Below are 19,355 nucleotides of genomic sequence, written 5' to 3' on the forward strand. Positions count from 1 at the left end.
GGATCACTGAGCAACCATGCCCCACATGTCAGAGATTCCCACCGTGCCAGACTCCTCTGTTTCCCCTGCCTCAGGTAGAATTGGAGCCGTCCAGCCACCAACCAACGGTGCAGATGCTTCCTCCCCACCAACAGGCACCAGCCTGGAAAAAAAAATTCACCGTCCCCTCCAGTAGTCCAGTGCTGTGCACGCTCGCGGCGCGGATCCAACTGACGAGTCCACCAATTCCAGCGCGCGAAACCCTCGCCGGCGATGGCCTCCGCCGTCCTCGCCGACCGGCGCGGACCGCACCACCTCTGGGCCGAGAATCGCGCCGCGCTAACCACGCCCAGCCCTAACTCCGCCCGCCATGCCCTCCCGCGCGCCGACACCTCGAAGGCGCCGCCGCCGCCTGCACTGGCCACTCCGGAAGACGGCTACCTGACGTTCCGTTCGACGGGGTTGTCCAACTGCAACGCAATTGCGCTCCGGCAGCGCCTCAGCGGCGAGCTGGGCCAGGTCCGCGCCCTCCTCTCCCGCATCGTCACGTGGCAGCGCGAACTGGACCGGCAGCAGCAGAACCAGAACCTCCCCGCGCCCGCGCCTCCGGCGAAGCTCCGGGAGGCGATGCGGAGGCGGTGCGCGCAGATCCTGGCGAAGCTGCAGAAGGACAAGCGGAGCGTCTGGTTCAACTCGCCCGTGGAAGTGGAGGCCCTGGGCCTGCACGACTACCACGCCGTCATCAAGCACCCCATGGACCTCGGCACCGTCAGGGCCACCCTCGCCGCAAAGAAGCACCCCTCGCACCACGCCTTCGCCGCCGACGTCCGTCTCACCTTCTCCAACGCGCTGCGGTACAACCCGGTCGAACACGGCGTCCACACCTTCGCCGGCGACCTCCTCGCCTCGTTCGGGGACATGTACCGGGCAGCCGTCGCTTGGTTCGAGGACGAACGCAAGCGCATTGCGCCGGTGAAGGTGGAGCTGCCGCCAGCGCAGGCGAATCCGAGGGCGGCGAAGGTGCGGATGCCCAAGGCCAGGGAGCCGAACAAGAGGGAGATGAGCTTGGAGGAGATGAACATGCTTAAGGTGGGGCTGGAGAGCTTGCCTGAAGAGAAGATGCATAACGTGATGCAGATTGTGCAGAAGAGGAGTGCCGGCAATCCAGAGCTGCTCGGGGATGCGATTGAGCTGGATATCGACGAAATGGACATCGAGACGCAGTGGGAGCTTGATCGATTCGTCACCAACTTTAACAGGGCGCTCAACAAGAGCCGACGATCTGCAATGATAAATGGGGACAGTGCTGAGATCAACCATGCTGCTGGGTCTGAAGCTGTGCCTGCATTTGTTGACAATGCTGATGTTGTGGTAATTGCCATAGGAAACAATACGCACTGTCATTGTTTGCAGTTAGTGCATATGCAAATTTTGATTCTCTGTTCTGTTTTGTTATTGACAGGAGGGTGAGAATTCTGAGAAGACGACTGTAATGGCTGAGCAAGTGGATGAGTATGTAGATATTGAGGATGAGATGCCAACCGCGACTTACAAATCAGTGGAGATCGAGAAGGGATCTGAGGTCGTGAGTGTCTCTGGTGGGTCGGGCAGCGGCTCCTCATCATCCAGTGGTACTGTCAAACCCCCGGCTTATTCGCCATGAACTGAAGTTCTTGCATCATTTCTCATTTGGCTTTGTTTGCAGGATCGGGGCCAGGGTGCTCAGGGGAAAGCGCCTCGGAAGCTGGCAATGCTCGTTCTCTGGTGTAGAGGTGGTTGTTCTGACAGTAGATTTGAGTAGGTGGGTAATATGGGTACTTGTTTCTGGGATGTGCATGTGGGGTTGGATTTAGTTAACATAGTTCCTAGTGGATGGCTGGCTTTGTGGGTAATCTGATAGCTCAGCTGGACAATGTATATGTAAGTCAAAATTGGAGGGTAGTGAGGCAATCGTTGGTATGCATGCCATAACTTTGTCATCAGGTTAAGAAGATATTGAGATGTGGTTGTCATCTTTGTCTGCTGATGTGTGTTGACATGAGAATGGCATATGAATGAGATATAAGTTTCAGTAGCCATGCAACCCTGACTTGATTGTGAATTTTTGTCCCAGTGATGTTGCTTGTTTTTCTCCAAAACCACATCCCTCAAACAAGTGTTTGTGCTATTTGTTGTCTGAAACGACAAGGCCTTAAACTGGCATATTGTTATTGGTAACTTGAGATTTACTGTTGCTAGAAGCTTTGTTCTTGATGCATAACAGTGTAAATGTTGAGCAATTGTTAATTGTCGAAATGATTGATGCAGTTCCAATTCCCGCATGACAGTGTGGGACGAGGTGATAAGTTTGTTCTCCACAAATTGAGATGGGATATTGATGCTTGTTATTCTGTGTTGATCCGTTCACTCAGGTAACTTATCCTAGCCTCTAGTAATTTCTTAAATTTAATGAGAATTCTGTTTGTATTTCACACTGCTGACCAGTGACCACTGCTCCAGCAAGCTGAACTTGGGGTAAAAAAAGCTTGATGCAAACGGCGACTTCAAGTGGGCAAAGCAAACTACCAGTGACGGAATGACTTTAGTCTCCAGGTCAGTAGCAAAATTGTGTGCTCTCTGAAGATCCAAGAACAACTTGGTTGTTTAAGCACAATATGTTTGCTTACCAGCATCACAAATACCGAAAACAAAGAGAAATGAACCCAATAGGATATACAGTACCAAAATGGCATAATACATACACATCTTATCGGCATATCTCCATCACTCCTATCACAGCAGATGAAACTAGTAGTAACCAGTGACAGACAAAACAGGTTGCAGGTTTGCATATTCAGTTCTAATAACAATTTATGCGCGGACTGGGTGTTTGCTGGTGTGGCCATCCTGTCTTCTGGGAGTTCTGGCTGATCGAGACATGAGTTTAGTCTCCCTCTTTTTTTTGGGGGGCAGGGAGACGTGAGTTTAGTCAACCCCAACATATCCGTCTGGTGTTGTTTATCACACAAGAGCTAGCATTCCGATGTCAGAAGTGCATGTATATAGCTGCAGAGCATACGTGCATGTACATGGTTTAAGAACTTTGGGAAGGCTTATAAAACCTACCAGTATTCATTAATTTTGACCCTTAGCTTGCTCGTTGCTAGACCCGCGCATTGATCATTTAGCTCATTGCTACACTCATATATATACAGTTCTTCCAGCGAAAGTGGCAGGCCTGTTTCTGGCAGCCTTGAGATTCCCTGACAAGATAACAGTTTCAACCTCTTGAGGGAAGGAAGGAGGTGCAGCCCCGCAGGAAGATCTACTAGACTAGAGCAACAATAAAATTCGAGCTCTTGTAGGGACGTAAGGATCACAAGCGCTTTCCCTTGCTCCTCTGATGGTGATATCTCCAAAAAGTTAAGTCGTAGGCTTCGGAGGGAGGTGAGGTGGTTGCAGAATGACATGGTAAGAATAGACGTATCATGGGTCTCGAGCGTTTCCAGCTGAGGGAACAGCTCATATCCCTGCCTTAGAAAGCCCTCCAAACATGGACCCAAGCCATGGCAGTCAGATACTGCCAAATGCCTGAGCCTGCCAAGGGATTGCAAGCCCTCTAGTTGGATGAGTGATTCACAATATTTGATTGTCAGATCTTCCAGTGCGGTGCATGAGTGCAGCTGTAGAGATTCCAAACCTGAGGACCCGTATACCACTAACTTTTTAATGTTGCCAAGGGATTGCAAGCCCTGTAGTGCGGTGAGAGATCCACAGTGCCCAATCTCCAATTCTTCCAGTGCCGTGCATGAGTGCAGCTGTAGAGATTCCAAATCTGGGGACCACTCTACCATTAACTTTTTAAGGCTGGCGAGATCATTTCCGTCTTTATGCACCAAAGACGAGAGCGGCTTGGTGCATCCCCAAATGTTTAGCTCCGAGGCAAATCCAGAGAAGCCTTTCTCGCTCCAGCTAAATGTTAGATGATGGCAGCTCTTAATAGTTATCTTCTTGAGAGAGGAGATGAGATTTAATGGAATGTGCACGAGCCCGTCTTGAGCTAACACTGTCAACGCGTCACCTTTCTCGTCTTTAGCTAAACCTGTCAATGCGTCATCTTCCTCCCCTAATGACGAGTCTCCCGTTCCTATCGGTAATATATCCTCTAAATGCAATTCGTCTAGGTCTGGCGCATGTCGCAGCAACAGAGATAGCCACTTCCCTGTTATTCCACATGACTTGATGCTGAGAGTTTCAAGTGATGGGAAGGTCTTGCCATTCAAAGATGTCTCATCTTCAAGGGTATGCTCTGGCATCACATCTAAAGATAAAAGTTGTTTGCACATGCTTATTTCCAAATTCTTTAAAGAGACGAAATGGCTGAACCCTTTGAACGCAATAGAAGCTAGATTCCGGCAACCCCCTATGCTCATCGATTTGAGGTTTCTCAGATTTTGGAATGCCAAAATTTTGTCATCCAGTATCCTCAACTCATCAGAAGATTCATCAATATACTTATGTCCATACATACCCGAATACCCAATCTGTAACTTTTCATTAGATGGTCCATTCAAAGTTGGAAGTGCTGAAACTCTTCTGATGAGTAACTGAGAAATGGTGGTTGAAGGTGGAAGAGGCCTCGACACTTTCAAATGAGGGCAATCACTGAGAACGAGTTTCCTAAGACCAGGCAACCATGACCTCTGCCTTGTTTCCGATTTATCATCGTTCTCAAACAGATCAAATTCCTTCAGTTCTTGACACTTCCTGATTTTCAGTGTTTTTAAGACAGAGCTCAGACCCTCCACAGAAGTGCTTGAGCATCTCAGTAGCTTTGGCATTCTAATTAAAACTAGCTCCTCCAGTAAAGGAACCAATACTTCTGTAACTTCCTGCATCTTTCTCAACTTCAGCTTTCTGATAAACGGAAGACTTTGGAGAGATGGAAGTATTTTCCATCCTCTACAACCATCAAGATAAAGCGTCTGCAAGGAAGTAACTGAGATATTGCTGGCTAGCCAAGTTGGTGAAGCAGCACCATTATATCCAGATATCCGTAGTTGCTTTAAGTTCGGATGAGGTTCAAGACCCTCAAGCACTTCTCTCGCTGTACCCATAGAAGGTTCAGAACTTGGGCCACCATCATCCATTGGCATAAGCTCCTCAGAAGATTCAGAGCTATAGTCACTGCTATATTCCTCGTCTGACAAGGCATCTTTCCAGGACAAGTGCAGTTTCGCTAAGTGTACTTTGTCTCTCAATCCTGCCCTATAAGCCTCCTCTTGACTTTCAACATTATCAAGTTGAGACACCAAAAGTTCTACAAGCTCGTTCATGGATTGGAGTTGTGATATCTCAAAGCTACCAGACAGAGGTTGAACCTTAAAATCACGTAGCTCTTGAAGTGATGTCATGCTACCAATGTTAGCAACCGAAGAGTATACTCCATTTCCTGCAACAAGATGCCGCAGGCTAACAAGATTGTTCATGCCATCAGGTACACCGGGATCGTTGTTGGATCCTACATCTAATACTTGAAGATGAAAAAACTTGATCAGAACCAGTGGCAGAGCCCTGTCCAAACCATAATAAGCCTCACGTTTTACATAGCGAAGATGTGTAGGATCTACCAAACTGCACACGAGGGAACTAAAATCAGCAGATGTTGCAGACACTTGCAGCAAACGTAAATTATACGCTGTTCTGAATTTATCTTGGAAGACTTGGAAGAAGTGAGAGTCATATTTGCCAATCAACACCAATGTCCTCAATTTTCTCAGTGATATAACTGTATTTCTCAGGTTATCTTCAAACTTGTTATTCCGACGTATGTGCCCAAGCCAATCTTCGCTGTATGCAGAATCAGTTATTATTGATATATGCTGTATAGTTGGCAACATTTTAGTGCACAGTAGACCATCTATAGTTGCACAATAATTCCCTGAAACCATTCTGGCAAAATCATGCATGAGACCAGAAATAGAATAAGAACTTTGACTGCCTAGAGAGGATTCATCTTCCTCTTCTCCGACTTTCTGAAAGAAGCCAAGGTTCACCAAATCAGTCAAGTAAAACTGTCCTATCTCCTCCAATCTTTTACTGGAATGGTTACACTTCACAAATCCTTGTGAAATCCAAATATGGACCAAGTCCTTGGCACGAAACTGATAACTATCAGGAAATATAGAACAATATGAAAAACATTGTTGTAGATAGTACGGAAGTTGGTCATAGCTAAGCTTCAAAGAGGGCATAATGCCTGTGCAGAGTTGCATGGATTTCCAACCTTCATTCTTAAGGATGTCATTCCAATGATCAATGCTAAGTTTCTTCCTTAGTAAAATTCCTGTAGATTCAGCTGCTAATGGGTTTCCCTTTAAGTTCTCTGCTATTTGCCGCCAAATACTGCTTAAATTTCTAGGTACTTCATAGTTCTCATCACCAAATGCATGTAACTTGAACAACAACCGAAGATCATTATCTGCCAAAGAACCTAACTTGATCGGTTCAAGTGTGCCTACCCTTTCCGCAACAGATAAATTTCTAGTTGTGACTAGAATCACACTACCCCTCACATGACTTGATCTCAAGGGGGCCAATACTTTGTTCCATCGGTAGCCATCCATATTATCTGATACATCATCTAAAATAAGTAGAAACCTTTTTGACTGGAACTGCATATGCCCCTTCAAGACCTCCTGAAGCTTGGCAAAGCTATTTATTCCCTCGTACGTTTCATTTTTGTTAGGAAATCCTTGGTGCCGTTCTGGAGAAACAAAGTCCAACATCTCCCTGGTTAGCCTCACTTCGTCAAAATTGTGAGACACCCAAACCCATACCTTTTGGTCAAATTGACGTTCCACATTTGGATCATTGTATACAAGTTGAGCAAGAGTTGTTTTCCCAACACCTGCAATGCCTACAATAGGCAGAACAGCTACGCCATCTGATCTTTCTTCTGTTACCATCTTTACAATGCAGTCTTTTTCTGCATCTCTTCCATAAACTTTTCTTGGAAGAAGACTTGATGTCCTTAGGCGCTGATCTAAGTCTGTACTCGGATGGTGATTTGAATTGGAAGCTAAGTCCGATCCTTGTAGCTTGAGAAACTCGCCCAGGTCCCCTCGGATGTCTTGTAATTGACTGGCAATTTTTTGTATCCTACTGGATAATATATCCTTGTCCCAAGGGGTTTGTGTATTCGATGCAATGATTTGTGTTGAATCCTCCTCAACTCTCCTTCTTTTTCTGCTACATGAATCACCAATTACAACAGGTACAGAATTTGTAATAGCGTCATCAGCCCTGCAATAAGAAAAACAACGTGAATTAGCTATTAGAACCACGACAGGACTGTTTATTAAACTACTTATGTAGTTTATGTAGTGGATGGAGACGGCGCGTCATGGGAGCCCAGCTCCGTCACGATGGAGTGCATTCTAGTCTCTAGCTGAATCACGCGAACTGCCGGGGATCTGGAGATGCTCCATGCCTCCATCAGACTCACTGTGATGGTTCCTAAGGAGATTCCTTCGGTGAACAATACCCTTGGTACCATGATGTTTTGTATGAGGGGCAAGACAGTTAGGGGAAATCCTCTTGAGTACACCCGTTCCAAAGTGGGGCACTTTAAGAGTATCTCCAGCCGTGTCTCTAAAAGCGTCCCAAACGGTGTCGAATCGAGCGTTTGGGGGACGTCGCTTCCCAGTCGCGTCCCCCAAACGCCGCTCCCAAACTTTTTTTATAGGGTTTCAAAAACACAACCATTTATTAAATATAACATGCAAATAAATATGTTCGTTGAGATTGTTTTCAAATTAAAACACAACAAACAATAAAACAACTAAACAAATGTAATAAATGGGGTTAGATCAAGGTGCCGTGGTATTTGCCGATAATCCTTTGATCCTTCACATATGCGTGTGTGTGTGGGTGGATGGGTGGGTCGGTGTGTGGGCAATGAAAATGTGTAATGCGTAGATGAATGGATAATCACTTTTCACGTCACCATCTTCTCCTTTAATAGGCGTAGGTCATGAGAGTCTTTGTCTAGTACGTGAAGATCTTCGTGCCTTGTATGAAAAATCTTGACTTTATCTCCTTCCATCTTTACTATTATATTGGAGTTGGTCGTACGTTGTACAACGCGTTTGGTGAAGGAGATTAGAAGCATCCCGACCGTTCAATTCAATTTACAGGCTCCGGTTCGTCCGATCTATTTGACAGCAAGTCAAACCTCACGAAACAATTATGGTATCTTCAATCACGATAGCAATTAATTAATTAGAAAAGATTCCTTGCAATGATAGCGGAAACATAATCAATTAGGTTAAAGTTACATTCCTTGCACTCTGCGCTCACAGTAATGACAGCGGATCCCTCCTTAATTCTCCTCTCGCTCCTGCCGTTTCTGCACCGCGGCGACGGGGCATAGGAACCTCGGTGGGGCGAGGTGCAACATGTGCTGAGCCTGTGCGCGTGGAAGGAGGACGGTGCTGCACGAAGGCTCGTGGGCCGACAGACGAGGACCGACCGGAGAGCTCGGCCTCTCCCAGGGTGCACCTCACGGAGAGGCGGAGAGCTCAGCCTCTTCCCTCTTGGTTCTGAGCAGAAGGCTCGCGTGGCGCCCTCCGGTGGATAGGGGCGGGGCTGCGCTGGAAGGACAGACCCGACGCCCCCATGTCGAAGATTGTGACGCGCTCGGCCCTCGACTCCAACTCTGCGAGCACTAGCTGCCCTACAAGAGTTCGAGGTCCTTGGCCTTAGCCTCCACCCTCCCGTCGACTGTGAGTTGTTTCTTCTTCTGTAACTGTGTTTGTTCTTCATTTTTGGGCGTTGATTTGGCCTTGCTTGCAACAGGGCTGGATTTGGTGGTGCGACATGTGCTCTGAAGTTTGACGTTGTATGGACGTGCAAGTAGTCACGGACTAACACAACCTTTACAGGGCAAAAGTGAATTAAGGCGGGTACAGTGCCGTTATGCAGCTGCATACATGATTGTGCATCCTGAATTCCTGATCGAAGTCCGCCAACAAAAGATAAGAATTAAGAAGTTTTCTATTCTGAAGGTTATTTTGACTTCAATTTCAGTATATATAAGCTTCAACATAATTGGGACTGAACTGATTTTACTGCTATAAGGGCACTATATGCTAAAATTATACGATTGTTCTCTTAAACCATATATCTGGTAGTGAGCTATTATTACTTCTACAATTATGCCTGAAGGTAAAAAATAATGTTCTTACTAGCAATTTGATTCATATTATTATCTATTTCCATCAGTATGCAATTTTTGCATCTACAAATATGTCTTTCCTCTCTGAATTTACTGGAGTTAAACTACGCATGGCCTGCCAGTTGCACATTCTACTTCACAAGGTCAGTACAGAACAACATGATTTATTCCGTCCAATGCTTCGTTTTTTTCTGCAACTCGGACATGTATTTTTCTTGAAAAACTTAATGCACGACTGCTCCTTAGTTCCTACTTTTTTCATGAAAAACTTAATGCACAACTGCATTTGCCCGTGTTAAATAGAGATAAATAGTTGAATTTATGGATTGCTACCACCAATTGAAAGTTGGATAAAGTTTAATGAAGGGTTCTTCTCTTGTTCCTAACATGGGTGAGGTATTATTGGCATATCCTACCAACTACAGTGGTAAAGTTCTTTTTCCAACAATCAGACTGTCGACAAATGTTGTACGTCTTAACAAGGGACCCATTTATGTGAATTCACCTATAGCTATATATCCTAGCAAGTCAATAATCGTATATATACTTAAACACTATTAATATGTCGAGATTACATTAATATTTCTTCTGTGCTTTAGGTTGTTGCCCAAGAGAGAGCTTATCTTGCGAACTGTTTCAGTGGGATCTAAAGGTTCAAACCTTCCAGGCCAATTTTCTGGTGAAACATCTCACTAGACACCAAAGTCACGGTCTTTATCACTGGAATATGCTTCAATTGGAAATAACAACAGTGAAGAAAAGGTGTGGTTCTCTTTTGAGATTATTCTCATATGATATTTGTTTACATTTATGAGAACATATTGGTATAGTCAAACATGTGTGCTTAGTTTCGAAAAACACGGAAATCTAGATGCCATGGATAAAGGAGGATCAGGACTAAGCCTGAGTGATTGTATGAAGGTTGTGGTATAGATGTCGATTACGCCAAATGAGTGAGTTCATTTAGGGGTCAAAATTTTGAGTTTCTTTCAATTGCAAGATTTTAGATTGATATGAATTGGATACCACTCAACAGTCAGCACCAACCGTGAGGAGGGAGGGATACTATTATCTTTAATTTCTGGTCAACTTAAAAACTGCAGAGATTTTGCATCACGTGTAAGTCAAGATACTGCCGTGTTGAGGAACATATGTACGCATGTCATGTAAAATAGTACTCCATGTATGTGGGTGATTTAAAAACAGGAACAGTAGGTGCATCTCTTTTTCAGATATTCACTGCAGAAGCCTCCTGCTGCTTCATGGATTGAAGAAAATACGTAGTTACAATATTTACAGAGCAGCCATTTTGGCCTACATGGGAAGCAACACCTTTTACATGTCTAAGATATCAATATACATTACACAAAATTCATGATGCTCCGACTGTACTCTACAGGTACATTTCTTATTAAGTATGTACAACCATGAAAACTAAAATATGATTCAGGCTTAAAGTACTTTGAGGAACTATACCAAGTCAATTAAAATTTCTTTCCCTGATAGACCCAGTAAGAACTTATGCTTATGGAAGCTCTGTGATCCTAAAGTTAAACATGTATTTCAACCTTTAAGGAAGGCCGGTGTTAAACTGACCTTCTCTCCGATTTTGATACATGTCAACAAACACTTCTACAGGCCTTAAAATGCGATCACTGGTTTGATGCGGTTACCTTGTCTACTGAGTAAGTTGATTAAAATGTCGCTCCTTCTATCTGCCAAATCTGCTGAGGAAAATTGACTGATTTTGTCACTCCTTCTACCTATCATTGAGATATGGTTTATATGTTAAGGTGCATCACTCTTTCATTTACTGTGCAGCTGCAAGTTAGCATGTTTATATGCAGTACAGCATTAGGTGGCTGGCGAAGTAAGTTGAATAAAATTGTCACTCCTTCTATTTGCCATGTCTCCTGAGGTAAATTGAGTGATATTGTCACTCCTTCTACCTATCTTTGAGATATGGCTTAGAAGTTAAGGTAAAGTGTTCTTTCAGTTACTGTATAGCTATAAGTTAGCATGTTTATATACAGTACATCATTAGGTTACTGGTGTAAAGTTTGTGAATATGATGTTCATGGAGAATTAATATAGAGATTTATTTCCAGTATCATCTACTTTTCCTACTTGGCACTTCAAGCAGGCAATACAATTTACACTACATCTATTTATCTGTTTTTTAAAGTTATTATTATGTAGTAACACTTTTAAGATGAGCAAATCACTCTTTGATGTGCATTTGTACACCTCTGAGCTATTCAGAGCGTTTGTAGTTCCCCCCAAAAATCTTGCTTGAGCTTAGCAATAAACTATTAAAAAGGTAGATCATGAGAACATCAGATTGAAAGAGACCGGTATATCCTAAAGTAGTAGAAGTGCACTTGCCAATGATGTATATTTTTTTTTTAGGATCTGTTTGGAACACGAGGATTTGGTTTGTTCGTTATACCACCTTCCATGTATTTTTCATTTACATGGCACATGCTTATAGGTTTTCTTATTGAATTATCATCTTGTAAAACGACTTCTGTGAGGTCATCGATTAACCGATGTTATACATATGCAGATGATTACATGTACCGCATATCCAGCGAGACAACGTCCATCACTCCTCTTCTGTTTGGGCCGAGCGCTCACGGGCCTACCGTGCGCTTCCTCCCTTGAGTGCCAGAATTTACGACGAGGAAGATACTGGTCTATACAGTCTAATGTGAGAAGCATTACAATAATTTCAAGGTACAATTGGAAATCTTGATTTTTATTGTGCAGTTCTGCAAATGGATGTGTTAATCATGCATTACCTGAGAAAACTCCTCCATGTCTTCAGTAATTAGGGCTATGAAAAGTAGACCAGATTAATGGTGCCATGATTAAAAATGTTCCAGTTCCTCATAGATAAAACAAGCTAGATGGCAGATTTTCTATATAGAGAAGAAAATTAGGACGACATTCTGATTCCCATGATGAAAGCTAAAATAGTGCGACGTCGACAGGAAGAGCATGAGCTGGATTGCATCATACACATTGTTCATACAACCACAATAATTCCCACCATCCATTTTCCAAGATACAAATTTTTACATTGGTTACATGTTTTGTTCAGCCATGTGTAGTTAATACTTATCGTGGATGAACAGTACCTCGCAGTGCAATATTTATTTGGATTAACCGAATCCTTTTTTCTTCGGCTACAAGATGTATGTTTTGTTCCGTTACTGAATTAGCATATATTTAGTTAACCCTAGAAAAATAAGATTTATTCACATTGGAATGAGCTTTTGACAAATATATAGGCAATTGAGATGTATTCTGAATCTGATGGAACAAAAGTGCTGAGAAATGAGTGTTCCAAGTTTACTTTTTCTCTCACGCGGGAATTCTTGGTTTGGGCGTTTCAAGTGTCGCCTCTAGATTCCACTAACTTGCATGTCCCTACTTGTTTGTATAAGACACAAAACAATGTTTTCTAACAAGCCATGCGTTTTAATGTCCACAATGTGAGCCCTTAGCTATAAATTTTTAGTATGAACAATGCTATTATTTTTTATCATGAGTTGTGCGAGTTCATAATTGAAAAAATACAACTATAATTGAGGAATTAAGAAGCCGTAAAGTTTGGGCAAGGAACAACTCATGTGAATTACTTACTGAATGAATCCTCTCAGTCATGTTATGATTATGTATTTCCATAAGTCCTCTCTAATAGCAAGTTCTTTTATTTGTTTAATAAATGGTTGCCTTTCATAAATAAGATGAGTGAACAAATTGAGACGATAATAATAGTCTCATCCGGGGATTTTGAACCTTGCGAAAATATTATATAAAATTGTTGGATATTTATAACTCGGATTGAAAACCACCACTATTACTGTTGTCCAGAGTGAGATGTTGGTAGGCTGGTGACTAGGAAGCTCATTGGTGAAAAATCTAAAGCCAAGAGGTTGTCATGAAAGAAGGGTGAATGATGCAACCTTATACGTTTTGTGATTTATCGCATAAAGAAAAACAATAAGAGAATCCGTAGCAACGCACGGGCATTCAACTAGTATATTCAATATGGTACATCTTCATTTGAATGTTTTTCCTTTTACAACATTCCTTGTTACTTTGTTAGGTCGGTGGAGTCCCAAAGTGGGACCCTGAGGCCTTAGCCGTAGCGGGCTAGATTGGGTACAAGACCCTAGGTTGTAGTAATATAGGTTGACCCCATGTATCATTGTCAATAGTAAGTTTAGATGATCTTTTTAGATAAATCCTTTTAATAAATTTATTTTATGAACGAAAATTTCTTGAACAAAAAAGGGTTATAAGAAAGCACATTCTCATACGGGGACGTAGGAAACAACCTCATAGGTTAAAGGTCAAGCACAAGTTGGTTGGCTTCAAAGCACATGAGCACCGGGCCACAGATGGTATTGGAGTGCCTGTGAAAAGGAGAGCTCCCTTCCACGAAAATGGAAGACATTACCCTATGAGAAGACGAGCCGCATGAAAGGTATGTGAGTCTCAATGATCTATCCAGAGGGAGAAAATCCTTCCATGATGACATCAAAGGAGGCACCCATTCGCTCAGTAAGTGGAAGAGTGAAGATGATATAGACAGAAGAAGAGCTCCATTGGTCATGATTATCTAGTCAATATGGTCCGTGATTAGTTTGTTAGATAGTTATATCTTGACTTATGATCCTCTATAACACTGCTACTTCTTATCTCATACTAGCAAAACTTGTGACGTGGATGTCATATTCTTAATTTTATGTGTGATGAACTTATGACGTAAGATATAGTGATGATCATTCTTGTTCTTCCGTGAATTTATGACATATATTGATGTCATAGTGATGATCATCGTCTTGTTGAAGTATATCGATGTCTTCAAAGTACTAATTAATGGCGTATGTATGAGATTGCAAGATCGATAGTTAACCGGCTGTGACACAAATAGATCTATATAGAAGACTTCTAGAAATATGCGTAAAGGTATAAATTCTTGTAGGTGCCTTGAAAGGTTTGGTGGAAGCACTCTAGGTTTCTTTTTGTAAATCTTGTCGATATGCTTGCTCATAGACGATGTTCCGTTCTTCGTCTGGCATGTGAACTCTTTGGCACAATATCTACATACTGATTTTATGGGCTTTCCGTTATCTTTTTCTGTGATCTTAAAGTGTTGCCGTACCACAAACCGTAATTTTCAACACTGCTATTCGTTATATCAGCATCATTAGTACTAATGGTGTTAGAGCAGTGTTGTAGTGCAAGCTAGCCCAATTATGTACTAGTGGTGTTACCAAGAGGGGCCCTTGAACCTAGGTATATCGGTGTCTTCAAAGTACTAATGATGTAGTATGAGATTGCAAGATCAAAGTGACACCAGCAGATCTATATAAAATACTTCTAGAAATGTGCATAAGGTATAAATTCTTGTAGGTACCTTGAAAGGTTTGCTGGAAGCACTCTAGGTTTCTTCTTGCAAATCTTGTTGATATGCTTGCTCATAGATGATGTTCCGTTCTTCGTCTCGCATGTGAACTCTTTGGCACAATATCTACATACTGATTTTACGGGCTTTCCGTTATATTTTTCTGTGATCTTGAAGTGTTGCCATACCACAGACCGTAATTTGCCAACACTGCTATTTGGTGTATCAGCATCCCTCGATATCTCATCGACTCGCTCAACTCCATGCATACCTTCGGACTCGTCCCTTGTAACTGTGTCAAACGAAACACGAATCATGCACCACAAAAGCAAGGTTATATCCAGTAGCACGTACTTCCTCTGATCCATTAAAAGTGTCAACATTTTAGTAGTACACTAATTTAGCATAATTTTTTTGACACTTTTTATGAATTGGAGAGACTAGTAAAATCTAACTTTCTTTTGAATGACGATAAAATCTCCAAACTGATATTATCACACTTAAATTGGACCTACTGACAGCGCTTACGGCTTACCTCCTTGGACTTGCTGTTGCAGCCTGTAGTAGTCGAGTTCGTCAACCACGTCGTCGGCGTCGTAGAGCAGCTCCTTGAGAATAGCGAGAGATTGAGCCAGCGGCTCGTTACCGATCGCCCTCCCCTTGACAGCAGAGATCACCATCCCGACTCTCCTGATCTCCGACTTGAGCCTCTCGATGTCATCGCCAAACCCAGCTTGGCGAATCCATGTATCCAATTTGTCGACCAGGAGGGTGGCGAGGATGGTCTGCACCAGCCATGCAATCGCGGGTTCCAGCGAAGCGTCTTCCGCCGCCTCCATCAGATCCGGCAGGAGAAAATGAGAATTCAGCGTATGGAAAGGGGAGCAGACAAGCGGGGATGAACTCCATCCAAGCTTGCGGAAAGGGGAGCATTTATTCTCCCTGGAGAGGAAGAAGAGAATAAAAGCACTTTTGCTTTCACTGGAGTGGAGGGCGTAACAGGCTAGCTTTGGTGAGTTGGGCCTCCAGTATTCCGAAGCTTTTCGGCCTATAGAATTGGTCCATCCTATCTGCTAGTTGAGCTTTTCATCCCATAGGATTAGCCCATCATTACCGTCGACCATCCCGAGCCAGATCAACCAGACGATGACATTACCTCTCAGTTTGCAACAAGGTGCTGTCCTTTCTCCTCTGTTTCCGACGTGGTTTTCGGTGGGATGAGAAAATACAATCAATATAATAATGTATATATACAAGAAAAAAGCACAGACCAAACCTTCAATACTCCTGGTCTAATACTATTTCTGATACAAATAGTCCAGATCTAATACACACAGTACACATAACATTCCCCCTCAACGCCCCAATGATCCTCCGCCCCCACAACGAACACCAATTATTCCATATACTAACAACTTACATACTTTGTACACTACAAAATGGCGGCTGGAACTATCTCAGTGCAGGATGATGAAGCCTCCTAGTGCAGCGACGACGACGAGGGGCAGGATGGATACCCACAGGATCGTCTTCCCGGCTGCACGCCGTCCGTTCACATCGTTTGACACCCAGAAGCCGGCCGACGCCTCCAAGAGCCCAAAGACGAACACGGCGATGAGGATGCCGTAGTACAAGTAGAAGGGCGCCTTACCGTGGTGAAGAAATATGCCTCCGGGAGGTCTGGAGATGAGGAGGCAGAGCGCTGCCGCGGCTTGCACGACGCCGCACGAGATCAGAGCAACCGGCAGCCTCTCCGCGTCACGGCAGGCGTCGGAGATCAAGCTCGCCATTTTGACCAGGAGCTCCATTGCTTGCTTCTCTGTACGTGCGGTGGTGAAATGGGGTTTAGCTTGAAGCTCTGAGCTTGGAGACCAATTGTGGAGAGAAAAGGAATGGAGCCAACGGAATATATAGTTTTATTCTCAGAGACATGATGCGATCATTTTACTCTCCGAAAGACAAGCCTCCCCAGCGACAACGACCTGTGAGCGCGTCCGGAACCGGAACCGAACTGAACCTGAGCAATTCCATTTCGGGTCTCTGGGGGCGCGACAGGAGAGTCAAACTGTCAAAGGCACCATCATCCAGCACGCACGCAAGTGGGCTAATAATAAAACATAGACACATATACAATTAGAAAGCTTGCATCCTCGTCTTCAATGTTCAATCTCTATCACAAAGCCAAGAACATAAGCAGAACCGAACCCAGAACCGGAACCGGAGCCGGAGCCGGAGCCGAACATTTCGTTTTCGCGACGTGGTGTGCTAATAGCACAACCAGTCGACCCGTACCTCAACCCCTGTCGTTGTCATCCCAACTTCGAAGAAAGCACGTCCACCGAGCAAGAGTCAAAGGCAGAACAAAGTGCAGATTACCTTTCTTTCTTACAAGGAGGAAAATCCATGTCCCCTGCATCGGTAGATGCACACACCCAGCGTTGAGAATCCATAAACGATAAAAGAGGCGAGGTCTACAGTTACATTACTGATCCTCATGCTGCTTGCTTGGTTTGTGTTTCGTGTTAAACAGACCCAGAGAGGATGAAAAAAAAAGAACCTGGTATTCCTGATCCCACATGAACAGTAAACTGAAACAAATACTAAACGAAATTGGAAAATTAAGAAATATAGTTTTGCAAGTAGAGGATGTATGCAGGTGTAGGTGTGCCGAGTTTGAAACTTGGTTTGGAAGTATCTAACTTAGGTAAAAAGACCAAGTAGCTGAGTACAGGTTAAGGTACTATTTCATTGTAACAAGATGCATGTTTCTCTTTTTTTTTCTTGATAATTGGTATGCATAAGTATCAATGCTATATGCATGATTATGACAAAAAAATATGGAACTTATAAACAAAACTTGTGTACCGTTTTGAAACTCGGGATAAGGAGCACCCTAGTAGTGCACGGAGGACACGTTTGGTTCCAGCCAAAGTGCGAGCAGGGTTTTGGTACCTGAAAGTGCTTTCATTATTTTGATTTGTATTTTCATGTTTCAAATGAAATTCCTTTTGTAAATAAAATGGGGCACATGCTATGAACCTGTAAAAACTGTAAGGAAAAGTTCTAGTATCCGTTTATCTGCAAAATGTACACCCACCGCCAAATTAATGCAAGCACTAGGTCCTTCGGGGAACACGAGAGTGAAGCAACTTTTCGAGGAGCAAGAACAAATGTCTAACTACTTTTTCTCCTAACATAAGATGTTTTGGCGAGCACAGGAGGTCTCGTCCGCGCGGCGCGGAACGAACCAGCAGCCGGCCGATCGTCTCCGCCGCCGCCCGCCGGCGATCCGCCCGCGCGTCTCCCGGGCCGCTCACGCGAGGGCGGCTCCGAAGGCCCCCAGAAACCATATCCGCCCGAGATCCCATCCTCCTCCTCGATGGCCGCTGCCGCCGCCGACGCTGGCGGTGGCGGCCAAACCTGGATGTCGACGACGAAGGGCAGGAAGGTGCGACTATCGATCCTTCTTCGCACGGGAGGGTTGACGCCATGGCTGCGCAGGTGGACACCAGGGCGTGTGGCAATGGCGCCGTCGAGTGCGGCGCACGGCAGCGAGGCAGTGCGCAGGCAGAGGCGGCGCGCACGGTCCCGTGGTGGCTCGATTTCCCATATTAGGTTCGATCCCGTTCATCGCTGTGTGTATCGTTCGGGCTAATCTCTGGGCTCGCGCTTGGAGGTCAGCCTTCTTCTTCTGCTCGTTGGTAATTGGCCGGTGGTGAGGGGACTGCTGGTTCAGATGAATAAATGTTGCGGTCCTAGGATCCCTCTTGTGTGAAGATGAAGATCTTCCTAATGTTAGCACTTCTTGATCTGACCGGAGCGGGGGGTTCGGAAGACTCCGCTGGCGAATGTAATATCGCATATTCTGCCTGAAGTTTGCTGGATCAGGAGGTATTCGGTCGTGCGCACCCATACTTTTATTCCGACCGTTTGGTTCTGGAGGGAGTGGCGCGAAGCTATATTCTTTCTTGTTATATGGAGACATTCTGGTCCATGGCGAAGTTAGAAGCGGAGAATACCATGATGGCAGGATGGAAGTGCTAGCAATGGAGGTTCAAGTCTTTGTGTTGTTGAGGGATTTGCTTGGTGCTCTGGGTTTTCGCAGCAGTGATATGCAAGTGGGGGCGGGAACACAGGTGGAGTTCAGAGTCCTACCTCTCAGGGTGAAAATCCAAGGTATGGTTTTAATTGGTTGTGTCTAGCAATGACCTTGTTGGAGGCATTGTTTTGAGAGTGTGGACTATCTTCAGGGTGAAAAATTAAGATATTTTGATCGGGCGACGACAGCGCTTGTGCATTGTTTCCTTCTTGGAGCCGTCGCTTATGGAGAGCCTGGAGTTCAGGTGTTGTCTTGATGGTGGATGTATTGTTGCTGCTAGGACTGGAATACCATAGCGGGACTTTTTCTTTTCTTAGTTTTCTTTTTCGTTTTTGGCTGTTTGCATCCGTACTGTCGTTAGAGTATTGCGTTAGGCTGGGTACAATTAATATCTTTTGATATGAATATATTCCTTTTATCGAAAAAAGATGTTTTGGCAAGCTAAGTTAGCTTTCCAAAGCATTTTATATCAGTTTTTTTAACAGTTCACCGGGGAGAGCGAAGAGCTCTAGCCTAAATTTTCCATTTCATCAAGAGATCGGGGTGGAGCCCCGTTTTGTTTTTGACATCATTTTACATGAGGGAGGGAGACATCACCCGACGCAACGAGGGAGTGAGCTTAAGGACCAATTACAAAGCAT

The 19,355-nt window shown here is 44.2% G+C and overlaps 2 protein-coding genes across 11 annotated transcripts; one reads left to right on the forward strand and one right to left on the reverse strand.

Moving 5' to 3' along the window:
- The first annotated feature begins 169 nt into the window (after positions 1–169).
- On the forward strand, positions 170–14,001 carry LOC127337059 (transcription factor GTE7). 10 transcript variants are annotated; one of them, XR_007873639.2, is made up of 10 exons: positions 170–1,350; positions 1,442–1,610; positions 1,685–1,780; positions 2,287–2,390; positions 2,479–2,571; positions 8,393–8,744; positions 8,818–9,958; positions 10,835–10,881; positions 11,018–11,175; positions 11,763–12,364. XR_007873639.2 is itself a non-coding variant. In XM_051363943.2 (3 exons), exons 1-3 carry the CDS (start codon positions 253–255, stop codon positions 1,747–1,749), a joined length of 1,332 nt encoding a protein of 443 aa, XP_051219903.1. In that variant the 5' UTR covers positions 171–252; the 3' UTR covers positions 1,750–1,991. The 10 variants fall into 10 exon arrangements, 1 of the variants encoding a protein (XP_051219903.1); XR_007873642.2 differs by adding an exon at positions 13,535–14,001 and having other exon boundaries at positions 8,818–11,175; positions 11,763–11,932; XR_007873644.2 differs by adding an exon at positions 13,550–14,001 and having other exon boundaries at positions 8,818–11,175; positions 11,763–11,932.
- On the reverse strand, positions 2,669–15,570 carry LOC127337056 (uncharacterized). Its single transcript, XM_051363941.2, has 3 exons — positions 15,151–15,570; positions 14,628–14,907; positions 2,669–7,263 (listed from the first exon to the last, which is right to left on the reverse strand). The coding sequence occupies exons 1-3, from the start codon at positions 15,452–15,454 to the stop codon at positions 3,081–3,083; spliced, it is 4,767 nt and encodes a 1,588-aa protein (XP_051219901.1). The 5' UTR covers positions 15,455–15,570; the 3' UTR covers positions 2,669–3,080.
- Positions 15,571–19,355: the final 3,785 nt, after the last annotated feature.

Source organism: Lolium perenne, chromosome 2 (genome assembly GCF_019359855.2).
Source record: "Lolium perenne isolate Kyuss_39 chromosome 2, Kyuss_2.0, whole genome shotgun sequence".
NCBI lineage: Eukaryota > Viridiplantae > Streptophyta > Magnoliopsida > Poales > Poaceae > Lolium > Lolium perenne.

What these genes read in the sequence shown, in the direction of transcription:
- LOC127337059 (XM_051363943.2), top strand. Translation starts at nt 253, where the DNA reads ATGGCCTCCGCCGTCCTCGCCGACCGGCGCGGACCGCACCACCTCTGG. An exon ending in TTGACAATGCTGATGTTGTG is followed by an intron (nt 1,351 to 1,441) that starts GTAATTGCCATA and finishes TGTTATTGACAG; the next exon opens with GAGGGTGAGAATTCTGAGAA. An exon ending in CGGCTCCTCATCATCCAGTG is followed by an intron (nt 1,611 to 1,684) that starts GTACTGTCAAAC and finishes CTTTGTTTGCAG; the next exon opens with GATCGGGGCCAGGGTGCTCA.
- LOC127337056 (XM_051363941.2), bottom strand. Translation starts at nt 15,454, where the DNA reads ATGGAGGCGGCGGAAGACGCTTCGCTGGAACCCGCGATTGCATGGCTG. An exon ending in GCAACAGCAAGTCCAAGGAG is followed by an intron (nt 14,908 to 15,150) that starts GTAAGCCGTAAG and finishes CGTTTGACACAG; the next exon opens with TTACAAGGGACGAGTCCGAA. An exon ending in CTTCCAGCAAACCTTTCAAG is followed by an intron (nt 7,264 to 14,627) that starts GTACCTACAAGA and finishes TTCTTATTGCAG; the next exon opens with GGCTGATGACGCTATTACAA.